The sequence below is a fragment of the Terrapene carolina genome, unplaced genomic scaffold, assembly GCF_002925995.2.
Source record: "Terrapene carolina triunguis isolate 2854851 unplaced genomic scaffold, T_m_triunguis-2.0 Scaffold132, whole genome shotgun sequence".
Classification (NCBI taxonomy): Eukaryota; Metazoa; Chordata; order Testudines; family Emydidae; genus Terrapene; species Terrapene triunguis.
The window spans coordinates 845,510-859,579 of NW_020664483.1; the positions used below are offsets into that span (position 1 = coordinate 845,510).

At 44.0% G+C, this 14,070-nt stretch overlaps 1 protein-coding gene across 3 annotated transcripts in view; it reads right to left on the minus strand.

Annotated features, from left to right (window-relative positions):
• The window catches only part of ANAPC1 (anaphase promoting complex subunit 1), a 70,422-nt gene that overhangs the window by 22,948 nt on the left and 33,404 nt on the right, over positions 1-14,070 (minus strand). For 2 of the 3 annotated variants that reach the window (XM_024213915.3, XM_024213917.2), the window contains exons 20-28: positions 13,926-14,017; positions 12,623-12,771; positions 10,784-10,862; positions 10,636-10,672; positions 10,475-10,545; positions 10,157-10,335; positions 5,942-6,168; positions 3,247-3,365; positions 145-416 (exon numbers count right to left, since the gene is read on the minus strand). In XM_024213915.3, the coding sequence (XP_024069683.2) occupies positions 145-416; positions 3,247-3,365; positions 5,942-6,168; positions 10,157-10,335; positions 10,475-10,545; positions 10,636-10,672; positions 10,784-10,862; positions 12,623-12,771; positions 13,926-14,017 (1,225 nt within the window). The remainder of the gene's footprint in view (positions 1-144; positions 417-3,246; positions 3,366-5,941; positions 6,169-10,156; positions 10,336-10,474; positions 10,546-10,635; positions 10,673-10,783; positions 10,863-12,622; positions 12,772-13,925; positions 14,018-14,070) is intronic. The other variant, XM_024213916.3, reaches the window with a different exon arrangement.

Here is a 14,070-nt window from a genome sequence, read left to right on the forward strand (position 1 = left end):
GAGACAGCCAAACAACTGTGCCAGCAATTAGCAGGATGAGTGACGAAAGCACTGTCCATTCCCTCACACTAAGAAACTCACAAATATTTTAAAAGAAAAAAAAAAAAGTCACTTCCCCCTCTTGCTTTTGAATGCAGGTCTCACCTTGGTCAAGTAGTCGTGTATGTTGAGTGTGGCAAGCTTTGTGAGGTGTCCATTCAGACCCAGTGCCATGAGGAAGCCTGCATATTCATTGGCTAGTTCTGCATTTTTGGGTTTGTTATAGACAATCCAAGCTGAGTCTATCTGGGAAGCAGGTGCTATCTTCAGTCCAGCAGCCACTCCATTGTGGAAACTGGCCCAGCATGCCATATTTGGAGGGACATCAATGTTCCCACTATTAAGGTCCACAGTAGTGTTTCTAGGCGGAGCACGGCCTGCCCAGAAGAGAATAATTAAAAAATGTATGACGACGAAAGTTAGCTCACATTTAAAATGGCTTTGTTTAGCAGAGTCCTCATCAGCTGTCAGAGAAAAAAATTGATGCTAAGCGATGCGTCACCAATTAATGTATATCAGAAATTGCTCTCAAATTGAGCACCTCACATTTAAGAGTTACTGTACCTGAAAAACGGTGGTAGCAACACAGTAAAAAATGCTTATTGTGAGGACAAGGCTACGCGTGTCAACAGATTTGTTAGGTGACAGCAGCATGGTAGAGCAGATAGCGCAATGAACTGGGAGAGTGCCTAAGATCTAATCCTGGCTTTGACATTGCCCTGCTCTGTGACACTGGCCAAGTCATTTCATTTATTCTTGTTCTCTCCTAGTTCTCGCAATATGCCTGTCATAATGTATCAGAGCATCATGGCATTTCTATGCTTCCGTTCCCCATCAGTGATAGGGGGATTAATGATACTTACCTTCCTTTGCAAACCACTTTGAGCTCTAAGGATGAAAACTGCTACAGAAGCTAAGTATTGTGACAGTTTCATCCTTGACAGAAAATACCACAACTGTCAGTCATTTAGGAATCATAAAAACATAATTGTAGCCAGGGAGTAAGTGATCAACTAAAAAACCTAGGCTTCATCTAGAAGAAACTAGTCAGCCTGGAAACACTACCTTTCTTACTCAAAACAACAAAATCTGCTTCTGTAAAAATATTTACTGTACCAAACTTCCAAAAAAGCATAGTAGCCTTTTGGTAAGTGTGCATGTACACACAAAGACCTCACTGTTATTGTATTTCAATTAAATTAAAAGGTCCTTCATGATATAGAGGCAAGAAAACTAAAGACAGCTGTTACCTCTGAGACTTGCAAAAAATGTGATCACAAAACAACTAAAAGTTGTTATAAGCCCAATATTTCAATCTGCAAAAGAAATCTGAACATTCAGTGGGAGTGAGGGAATATTGTCAGTTGCTGGACCTAATGTATAAAGAGCTAGAAGAACTAATAACCTCAGTTAGAACAATTTTTTTAAAAGATCAGTCACAAAATTCTGCAGGTACAATGCCTGCATCATTAATGATAATGCAGAGTTAAAAATATCTGATTATTTGCAGATACTTAACGTTCGCTCTTCCCTGTCTTTTTTCCACAATGCTGATTAGAGGGTGCAAAAATTCCTCAAATTCAATTAGACATTAAACCAAAAGTTTAGAGTTTTGTTTCCCCAATGGGTCAAAGGTTAAAGAGTGTCTAGGTGACGTAGGAACCTAAATATCATTGGGGGTTGGGGGGGGAATCAACAGGACTTCAGCTCCTAAGTTACTGAGACACTTCTGAAAGTTTTACCACAGTTAGGCCCCTTTCCAATCAGTGACTGTATGGGCAAACCCCTGCACCCACCTGGAGTCATCTGCAGGATAAAGGACCTTAGTGGGAAGAGACTGTATTTGGTCACTGTTGTAGGATATTTAAATTAATGATATATAGCATCAGGATGAAATTCTGGCCCTTCTGCTGCCAGTGGCAAAACTCCCATTGACTTCACTGGGGCCAGGATCTCACCCTCCAAACATTAAAGCACAAACCATATTCAGAGGTCTCCAAACTCAATGAATTGGTTTTAGGATTCTTGGATTAGAAGGTAGAATAATTCTCCATCTGGCGGCAGTTCCCTTATTTTATTGATCAGCTGGGGATTCTGGAACACTATATATCTTTTGCTTTATTAACAATAATGCATAGCTGCAGTTAACAAAACACAATAATCTGCTTTAAGGTCCAATCCTGCCAACATTGCTAAGCATAGAGATTACTACCATGAGCAGTTCTACTGACTTCATATTGGACCCTGGGAAAGCGGAGACACACTGCATCATCTGGCAAAGATGAAAAAGACAAAGCCAAACAAAATTAACCCCGCAAGGGCTGGTTTGTGCTTCTGGTTTTAATAAATGTTACAATGCAAAGTGAAATATATATCCAGTGCACAGTGACACCTTTTACTTTGTAGTTGGGTAAATTACCATCGTATCTAGAATGTCAATCTATTTGTAGTTGGTGAGAACTACTGTACGTAGAATTGTTACTTATGATCCATTTCAAGAATCTTTACAAGTAATTATTTTGCTCATAACCTATATTTTTAATTGTAACTTTATTTTGTTTTTCTAATGATAGTTTCGTGTCTGCCACTTAATCAAGAACACCACTAACTGAAACTGCCTGGCCTGTCTGGAAACACCAATGTGTTAAAAGTCTGGTGAGGAGAACTCAAGAGCATACAGAGGAAGTATAGTAGGCTCAGGAATTCCCCCCACAGCACAGAATATTGTTCAGTAATTGTTGAAGTCTATTAGAAACATACCTTACAAGGCATATAAAATGCTTCCTGGAGCAGTCAGAGCAACCACTACTCATCATAAATTTGAATTTGTTTTCTACACATTCATCCTGTACATTGAGCAGGGTCTGGTGTGTGTACTAAACCAGGGTTAAAGTGGACACTGCACATAATGAAGACAATTGGGAACACCGAAGTGAGAGTAAAGGACTAAAAACGATTTTTCCTGTGAGCTCCAATTTCGGTCAAGTGCCAGTAGCTTTTAAAGACATTAAGTCCCAACTCTGCAGAGACTTACACCCATACTTCACTGTACACAGTGAGCAGCGTCCCACTGACTACAACAGCACTACCAAAGCACATGTCTTGCAGGCTCAAGGCATTATGTAGCTAGCAAGTCTAGGTTATTTTGGCTTTTATCATTTTTAACTCAAGGAAATCAAATCACGGGGAAAATGCTGAACAACATACCAGTTAGATTCAGTTTAGGAATAGGCAACGGTTCTGTTGGCACTGGATGATATGAGAACAGAGTAAACATTCCTCGGCCTAAGGGGAGCGCCATTGTCCGTTGACACAACTGTAATAACCTGTAAAGGAAATCAAAGACAGAAAACAAAAAAATAAATGCTTACCACGACCATGTTCACAACCTAGGATATAGGCAGAGCCCAGTCATAAATGGTATGATGGGACAATCCTCTCTCAGAATGAGACTAAACAGCTCTTTTGCCAAGCCAATATTATAAACGCAAACCTGACCAGAAGAGGGCAAACTTAAGAAACCTACAAAAGGGTATTGCCTTGTTAAGTGGCTGTTCAAGGGTTGGTTTGTCCCCAGAGAGTCCTTTAAAGAATTAGCTTTAATTATTCTTATTTAATAGTTAATCATTACTTATTATTTAAGTATTACCATATTGCCTAGCAGTCCCCGCCATGGCCCAGGCGCTGCACAGAAAGAACAGAGGCTGTCCTTGTTCCCAAAGAACTTAACCATCTAATAAATACTTCCGTTGAAATCACGTTGGGACGTACCTAACGTACATTAACGAGTGCACAGCTCTATAAGGAAAATTCTGTGCTATCTACAAATCAACAGGCATTTCAGAAAATGCAGATAAAGGAACGCTATAGAAGGAGGCAAACAAAAGATTGCCACGTACCGTCCTGCTATGACTAGCGATAGCACCACGTTCCGGCTCTTACGCAACATGAATCATAACATTCAAAGACTGTTGACCATATTTCTCTTCTACGGAAGCAAAGTTCTGATTTACTCAGAAGACAACACTCTTGAGGGTCATTAGATCACTCAGCGTTTTAAGTCAGACAATATTTCACTAGGGTCCTTTAACTTCCTATTTTTGCTGAATTTTAGCAGTTACTGATGCTCTGAAGACAAATGTCCTCTAAGCAGCAAATAAATTACTCTCCAAAAATCAGATCAATAGACAGACAGCTATGAAAACGGAGGTGAACAACCTGTTGGAAGGTTTGACAACCATGTAGCAATCCCACAGCCTGGGTCAGAGGAAAGATTCAGTTCACCACATTTCAGACACTAGCTGACTCAGCAAATCAGCGCTCCGTGGCTTTTTGGAGTTCAGGATATGCAGAAGAGGATTAACTGGTGAACCAGCAGCAGCCTAAGCGCCAATTAAATCCACGTACACATCTGAACCAATCTAGGTCCATATGCTATTTCCTACAGGACAATATTCCCCCCTACTCCACATTACTTCTGAGAGCAAGTGGATCCTGACTGAAGGGATGCAGAAGGTAGGAAGTTCTGCTTCTGCTCCCCAGTCCCTAGGGTCCCACAGATGATTCTCTGCAAAGGCAGATCTCCAGTTTCATAGGGGGATGGCTTCGGAGGGATGGAGACGAGGAGCTGCTGCTTCAAGCAACATTAACACATGGTGCTCCCACTCTGAGGCTCATATTGTCCTGGGTTTGAGGGAGTGGGAAAAGAAGTCAGCCAATGGCACCAAGGCAAATAGTGGGCAAGCAGACTGCATGCAAGAAGTATGGTGCCTATGTAGAGCCCTAGGTCCACGGCATATCTATCATCCTCTGCTGGCTTTGAGAGGTGAATCGCCCGCCCGTTCCATAAGGGGCACAAGCTTCCCCTCCATGGGAACACAGAGCAGGAAGATCCACGGGCCAAAGCTCAGATGCCTGCCCTCTCTGCAGAAAGCACTCACAGAGAAGAGAATTTGGTGTGGTCTCTCTTGCCAGTTCATGCTTCAGACAGTCCTGAGCCCCTAAGACACTGCCATACCATCCGCATACTTATAAAGGGTGCCTTGCAGCCTGTCAGGTCTGTACATGTCATGCCAGAGGAGCTCAAGGCTACCTGACAAATAGTCTCTATTTAACCTCAGAGCCTGATTGACCATGTTTCTTAACAGGTCTTTCCAGCATGGGCACTTTCGACATTTACCTCCTCTGACGCGGATAGGATGCTATAAACTGCTTTGAGAATGGAACTATTCAATGTCAACGTGATCTAGTCCCACCACCTTTCCTACACTCTATGCTTGAGTCTCTGGAGCACGCCAGATGGACTTTCTGCAGTGTTTATGCACACTAAAGCTCAGAGTCCTTGATTCTGAAATCGAAAACTTCTTGTGTGAACTGTTCACACAAAGGGACCTCTGTCATTGTACTGGATTTGCAGCTGCCTGGATAGTTATTAAAGACAGTAAGATATGCTGTTGTATGTGGTTACACTCATTTAAATCTCAGCCACTAAAAGGATCTGCATGGTGTGTACTACTGTACTCCCCAATCACCATGCTAATAGGGCGCACACACTCTCCCGCCCAGCCCTCCTTGCCCCGGAGAAGTGCTTCATTCTCACACCAGAAGCCGCAGCATTCTAGAATCTGTTCCAAAATGCCCTCGTAGGATATCATGTCTATTCAGAGAAGTAAAATGGAGGCAAACTTAATTTCAAGGAAGATTTCTTCCAATCTACAAAGATTTTTTTTTTCAAATGCACCATATAGTTCAGAAGCCCAACATGAAAATTCCCATTTACATTTTACAAGACACCTTTTATTACAGAAACACTCCCCGGAGGCATTTCAAATGTAGAGGTTTACAAAAATTCCCACCTAAATGAGACGTTAATGAACAGCTGCTAGAAACATGGAGAGTTTACCGGTTTTCTTTTTCTTCTATGTATTCATGGTCACTGACTTCTGGCATCTGTACTACACTGACACGCACAGGATGGGCACTTTGAAGGAGTCTGCGCACTTCCTGCACTCTCAAATCCTCACTCCATATTAGTGACATCACCTCCTGGTTCATATCATTCATACCATCGTCGTCTTCTTCTGCCTCAGCTCCTGAAGGCACATCAGATGATAGCACCTGGGCAACAGACTAATTGAGAGGGGGGGAAACAGAGAAAGAGGGAGGGAATAATTTCTAAAAAAGCAGATTTCGAACATCTAGCTTCATTAAGCCAACACGACACTAGCACCGTAACATGAATGTTTGAGGTGTCGCTGTCACCTGCAGCGAGGGTGCTCTGAGAATGGAGTTCACAAAGATCCCTGGGACTTCTCGACTGGGAATCAACTACAGTCATCCACACAGGCAGGATAAACAACTCCCAAAGATGAGAGAAAATGGTTTCTTTGGCTTCCAAGGTAAAGCAAAGGAAGTTTAATGACCAACTCCTAGAGCAAATTGACAAGTAAGGGAGCATGGCGGGGAGAGAAGTGAGAGTAGCTGACTGCCGAAGCATTGCAATCTATCTTTCCAAATGAGCTCTTACTGCAGATGTGGTAGATCCTTTAGATCTTTCCCTAAATCCATCCCCGACCAATTCCCACACACAGAGCTATTAACGAAACACATGTAATGGTCCTGCAAGTTGTTTATTCCCCAAGTTCAGAAATAGAAAAGAGAGACCTGGACCAATTAAAAAAAAAAAACCAAACAGACATGGGAGCCAAAGTTAGGTGCCCAAATCTATAGTTAGGTTCCTCAGCAAGTGGCCTGTCTTTCAGAAGTGCTGTGCACACACTGACTTTGGGCCCATGGAATCACAGAATTGTAGGGCTGGGAGGGACCTCAAAAAGGTCATCTAGTCCCGTCCCGTCCCATCCACCCCCCCGTGCTGAGGCAGGACCAAGTATACCTATACACCTCTACCCCGATATAATGCGATCCTCGGGAGACAAAAAATCTCACCGCGTTATATCGAACTTGCTTTGGCCCCCCTGTTCCTTGTTCCCTGACCACCCCCGTCCCTAATCACCCCCAGAACCCCACTCCCTACCCAACCCCCCTGCTCCTTGACTGCTCCGACCCCTATCCACACCCCCCGCCCCGACAGGCACTCACCAGCAGCGGCGGGAAGCGGAGCAACGCGGCTCCAGCCTGCTCCACTCCTCCACCTTCCAGCTGCGGCGCTCCGCTTCCCGCCGCCGGTGAGTGTGGGGAGGTTGGGGAAAGGACGCCCCCCCATACTCACCTGTGGCGGGAAGCGGAGCGCCACGGCTGGGAACTAGCGGAGTGGAGTGGAGCGGGCTGGGGCCGGGCTGCTCCGCTTCCCGGCGCCGGTGAGTGCGGGGAGGTTGGGGAAAGGACGCCCTCCGCACTCACCGGCAGCGGAAAGCGGAGCAATGCAGCCCCAGCCCGCTCCACTTTCCTTGCCCCGGCCCCAGCCGTGTCGCTGGAGGGCGGGGTTGGGGAAAGGTCCCGCACTCACCTGCGGCGGGAAGCGGAGCGTCGCAGCTGGGAGATGGCAGAGTGGAGTGGGCTGGGGCCGGGCTGCTCCGCTTTCGCCGCTGCTGGTGAGTGCGGGGGGGAATCCCTTCCCTCAAGCCCCCTCCCCTGAGCGCCACGGCTGGGGCCAGGGCGAGGGAAGCGGAGCAGGCTGTTCCCAGCCCCCCGCTAATCCCCCGGGCCACTCTGGGACTGCGGGGCCCCCAAGAGTGCCCCCCCACAGCTCCTGCCTCCCAGGCCCTGGGGGGGGAGCCCCCGAGACCCTCTGCCCCTTATCTAACCCCTCGGCCCTGGCCCGGCACCCTTAACACGCTGCTCAGAGCAGCATGTCAGAGCTTTACCGCGTTGTATGCGAACCCACGTTATATCGGGGTAGAGGTGTACTATGCTCAAGTGTATTCCTATTCAAGCACATGCTGAAGAGCTATCCTGCATAGGGATGTTTTCCTGAAACAGGGCCTTCATCGGGCGCTGAAGGAGCGCAGCACTTCTGAAAATCAGGCCATTTATTCTGGAGCCGAACTTTAGGTACCCGTATTTTAAATGTTCGCTCCCATGGTATTTAATTCCATTGTTCATTATTCATTAGCATCTAGGTAGTTGGTTAGGTTTTTCCAAGCTCCTCATTTAGGTTTCCCCTCACCGTGGTATCAAAGTGCCTTCAGAGCTCACCCACCAGTACTACCACATGCCTCAGAAATACGGACATTCCAGACGTTCAAGGTCAATCGTTTTCTTGAAAACTTTATCAAGCTCTCGTTTGAGTCTAGCTGTCTCCTGTTAGTCTCTAGGTGTCCACATCACCAAAGCACAACAGTTTAGCAGCACGGGCAGGCTCAATTCAAAAACAAACCCAAGCACAAGAATTGCTTGGACCATGTGGCATAGGACGGGAATGTGCTGACAGAGCAGTGTAGTTCAGCTTGCCCAGCACTTGCCTACACCATGCATGGTTCAAACCAACCTCTCACTTTCATGAGCACTAAATTAACTTAAATTGCAAAAAAAAAAAAAAAAGGTTCTGCAGAGGCTCTTTGCAGACTAGAAATTCTGACAAGTTCCTCACAGCCTGAAGAAATGATTTGGAAAACATACTTCCCTTTCTCCTCTAGCTTCTGCTGTACAGAGAGTCTGATTTAATAAATAAAGAGGTAACTGAAAGGTAACTAGTGCAGTATGATCTAATCTAGGGGCAAACAAAACAAGAGAGCCTCTAATGCGTTGCTTCTCCCCACCCAAGTTGACTAAAATTGTGTATGAAGCATTAAATATCAGAAAGGATCTTTATCCATCTCAGGATCTCTCTCAGTTCCCAGCATATGACAATATGAGTAAAAATGCAGTTGATGAATGAAAAACAATTTATTTTGATCAAAAATGTTAATACCTACCAGCACCACCCATCTAGCCAGTGCCTGCTTAGAAACAGGAAACTCCACCCTGCCCCTCTGAAAGAGGGGAAAGAATCTGGCTTTTGTAGAATATTTTATCCTTTTAAGGTAACATTTATAACAATGCCTCAGATAAGTCAAGTGACAAAAGTCAGTTTTCATCTCACTTGGGGTGAAAAGGTCACTGGTAAGAGCTCAAATGAATCTTTAATGAATGGTGGCCAAGGTGATTTAGATTTGTTAGTTTGCTTATTTTCATTCAGAAGAAAAAATTGTAATATAGGATTTCTTTTTTTTTGGATATGCTGTTATGAGACACCTGGGTAAAACCCAAAGCTGCTTAACAACATTCTAAAAACCCAAGACAGCACTAAATACTTAGTGAGGAAGGATCTTTGCCAGGATGTGCAGAGAGCAGGAGCTCTTTCTTCATGGCCTCTTGAAACAATGCATACTGCCATTAAGCAGTTTCATGAAGGCCACTGAAACTCTCAACCTATCAAGTAGTGTTTTGGCTTGGTACAAAGGCCTCAAAGAATGCACAAAGGGACTGTCAACATGTGAGGCGCTGGTGATTCCAGCTATCAGATGAGTGTGGTTTTTTTTAAAAAGGAATTACACAAAAATGCTCTGGGACTCACAGAATAGAAACATCCTTAAGGGGGAAAGAAGAAAAATATGTAGAAAAAAAACCCCAGTGTGCTTTTGAAAGTTGTCACATTTCCCACAATGGACAGGAAGGGTACACTCATGTCAAGCCAAATGAGTGTCATACTAGGAAATACCTGCTTTCCTTTGCTCTAGTGTAACTGTTTTGCTGCCACATTGCTGAGGGCAGAACTCTGAAACTTCTCACTCATCTCTGAAAGTCGTATCTTCTTTGGAATGCAGATACAGTTATAGAGGAAATCATGTTGAGATTTGTACTTAAAGGATTAAAACCCATCTGTTTTACACTCTAACGATTCAACTTAGTCTGCATATTTAAACACCCTCACTCTTCTGGCACCAGACAGTGTTTTTTCTGTTAAAAACCTTGAATGTTTGTAAACTGTATGCTGCTCTGGCGCACCGATCTGGAGTCCTACATACCATATCTCCTACACATAATGAGCTGTTTTGGCCAGCTATGAAGTCAAGAGATACTAGTCCAACTTTTCAAGCATTTAAGCACTCCCAGCTGAGCATTCAATAGGATATTGATATCTGCCTTTCTGAAATCCCCCTTTTGTGTTGATACTCACAGATTTACCCTTTGCCAGGTTCCCCTCACATGCCTGTTTGGAAAGATCTTGACGCCCAATCAAGAGACAGACAGCTTCCGGCCAATCAGAGGCAGGCTGCTCTCGGCAGTGATATACAGCATCTCTGATAGGAAGCGCAACCCCAAAGGGGAGAGACTCCAAATCTCTTAAGGTGAAACCTTAAAATTAGAGAGAAAAAAACCTTACCAGGGTTTTAAAAACATGAATATTTCTAAGCCCAGCCAAAGTGACTGCTCAAACATAAGACCATTACGTAAGGTTATCGTAAATGTGCAAAATAGTAAAAGCTTTCCTTACCTACACTAGTCATCCAGATAACCAGCTTTTCAGCTAGGTTGGAAACAGATGTGCTGTGTCTGAAACTATATCTACAAAACAATGGGAAAGCAGACCCCAAGTGAATCAGAAACATAGCAGTATCAGAGTGCAAATTCATAACGTATCAACATTAAATTTACCGATTATCATCTTGTTCTGTTTGCTGTTTTCGTTGCCCTAAAATGGAAAAATAAGATATCTTTTTACCAGGTGAATGCAGGAACAATGTGAACTAGTGTCTACAAGAATATTCTCATACCACCAGAATGCTTATTACAGTCCACTTACCTGAAGTTATCCTAAACAAATAATGTGATGCTTCATTTGAAACGGCACTCTCATCACCAAGTATGTACAGTGCAACACTCTGCATGTGAGGAAGAAATTTTACATTACTATATAAATTGCTAATAACTATCCATTTAACCCAGCAGAAAGAAATGTATTGTTAATGATGACTTAAACAGATTCTCAGCTCATTATGAAGACATCAGTAGTGACTCCTCAATTGAGTACATTGAAATTTGCACTTAGAGGACCAAACTTTTGTTTTACATTTTAATGACTGGTTTTAGTCTCCAAATTTGGCATAATATTTCTTACAAAGACAAACTAAATTTTCCATACAATTTTTTCAAAAGAAATACTTATTTAAAATGCTCCATTTGGAATTTTTGCCTTGCGTTTCCCACATTTCATTGGGTTCCTCTAGCTAAATCACATTTTCCACAAACACCAAACTTCTCTCTCATACAAACACACACCCCTGATAGCATTTCAGTCGCAGGCCACTTTGTAAATGCTCTAAAAGAACAAAGCTATTTCTCGGTTCACACGAACCTCACTGAGTTTCACCACGGTTAGCCAGTGGAACTGCCCTGATCTAGCAGCCACTTCCACTTTCAGACACTGCCAGTCTCGCTGACTCACAGGAGGCAAATTTTCATCCAAAAAGAATATTTGAATTTCTGTTTTTCATCGAAAGTTTCCGAGCAGCTGTGTGCCTGACTCATCCACGAGGTTCTGCACATGCTCCTGGTGTGGCAGGGAGCCAGGCTAGGCAGAAGGGAACATGGAGCTGGGCTCTGGAGAGACCCTGGGGTGCAAACAGGGATGTGAGGGGCAGGCAGGCAGGCAGAGAGTAGGGCTTATGTAGACAGGGTTTACTATACGCAAGGATGCTTGCAGGCAGGGAGCTCTTTGCACCAGGGTATCAGCACTTGAGGGGCTCCCATGGTGCTACTGCCTCAGCTTCTCCACGCTGAAGCCAAGGAGAGAAGTCAACTCTGACAAGTCACCCGGGGTTGGTGAGACCATGGCTTCTTTCCAATTAACCACAGGCAGATTGCCTGAGCGGAGTCCCTGTTCCCTACACTTGTCCTCCATAACCAGCTCAAGTCCTGCATCTCTGTTCACCATCCCGTACACCCCAATGGCCCTAGACCCCACACAGTTTTTCCCCCCAGGGAGAGGACCGAGGGTCATCAGGAGGGCACAAAGGATAACAGTGAGAACTAGCCGTGCAATTAACTATAAACGTTCATATGTACTTGCTAAAAAGCTGGGAAATTCCCTCACAAGTCAAACTTTGTTAACTTTGAGTTACATTGCTACTCTGTTTATCCCACCTGCACGAACGGTAAAAAGCAAGGACAAAAGCCGGTAAACCAGGCAGCACCCCACCTACACTGCACTCATCAATTCTCCTACTCAAATCCCTCTCTTCCACCTCCTGCAGATCAGATCTCTCCAGTCTCACTTGCAGAAAACTTACACTTAACAATACAAGAAACATAAAGCAGACCAAATAAAGATAAGCGAGGAGGAGAGACTGGGGATTTTTCCCATTTGCTAACTGCATTGTTTTAAAACACGTCTATGTTTTCTTAACCTAATTTTTGGGATTAAATTGTATTCTTGGTTATGGATTTGGGTCCCGGTCCTCAAAACATTTATGCACATGCTTAGCTTTCCACACCTGAGTAGCCCCATTAGTCAGTGGAACTATTCACACAAGCATACAACTAAGCACTTGGAGGCAAACATTTGCAGCATCAGCACCTTACTGTTGAGATGCCAGGATAAAATCTGTGGTCACTACATGCGCTTTCTTTCTACAGTACATACCAGCACTACTAGCTTGCTCCTTTCACAGATTCCTGGTAAGTAAGGATAAGGCAGGGCTCCTTCTCCCTTCAAACAGGAACTCAGCCACTGAAAGATACTGGGAGGCTCAGCAGAAAAAAACGAGGGATGGTGCATGAAACCTGTTTGGGCTTAATCAGATTAACAGTCATTGTACTATCCCTAAAGTACAGACCAAACCCTACAGTATATTGCCTTTATTTTTAAGTAAGCAGGTGTAGTATGTTCAACATTTCCCCAAACCATTCCATTTCTATAACCTCCAGACAGATGGAGATCTACTAAAGAACCTTAACATTTCAAGTATGAGACGACAATAAGCCTTTCAACAAACGATGCTATCGATCCAAAGATACCAAGAAATCAGACTGATTCTCAAACCGCATTGCTGAAAAAGCTCTGTAATGCAAGCAGCTTATATTAACCTGCTTTGGTAAGAGAGAACAACCTGTTTGACTTCTTTTGCCTTTCCTGTTCGCAAACACTTGGTAAAAGTTTCAAAAGCCTCTTCTTGACTGCTGTTATTGGAGGCCTTTGAATTGACCAGAGGCAGCAGCAGCATTTGCAGAACTGCCTCCTGCATTTCATTTGCATTCCTGTGGGTGCAAGGACGGACAACCAGAAACGCAAACCTCTAGGCCCTCATTTGCCATTTTTAAAAATTTCCAGACTAAAAAACCCCAACAAAATGTAGTTCTTGTGAACAGTGGATTGTCAGCCCAACAGACTGCGGGCATGTCGCCGCAGAACGGGTTCCTGCACAGCCCACTCCTGAAAGGACAATGGATAGGGATGAGAAGGTAATTCAGTCCCAAGTCTTTGAGCCCTCTGCTAGACCACAAGGGTGCCAGCCAGTGTCAGCTGTGGTAGAGTTCTTGTGATCTGGTCCATTGGCCACTGGACTGAAATCATCAGTCATCAACTGGTTGTAATTTCAACTCACTGCCACGCTGAGGCAGGCAGAAATACTGAAAAAATGGGCTGTGAGGGCACCAACACAACAAACATCAGTAGTGAGCAAACAAGGTAAAAAAAAAATCTGAATATTTGGATTGATATTTACATCATATCTATCTCCAGTCCCTCTAACAAATCAGAGCAAAATACAACAGCAAGGCACTTGACAAGCACAGAAAAACTGAAATGCTCTGTTTTTGCAGTAGATAAGTACTGTAACTTTCAGTTGTGGTAAGAACAGTTACCAGAAGTAATTGTACAGTGTACAGAGATACTTCCCTCATCGAGTCTTTTCATGTGAAGCCTGAGTAATCACCCTGAAACTCACCTTGATCGATTCTGCATGTCTGCCTGGAGGTCTTTACAAGTGCAGGATACTCTCTGTAGTAATAATCTATATACGCTTCCAATTTTAAGTCCCTGAAGTGAAAGAGATGAGAAAAGACAGCTAGATGATGAAAAACATTGCTTGT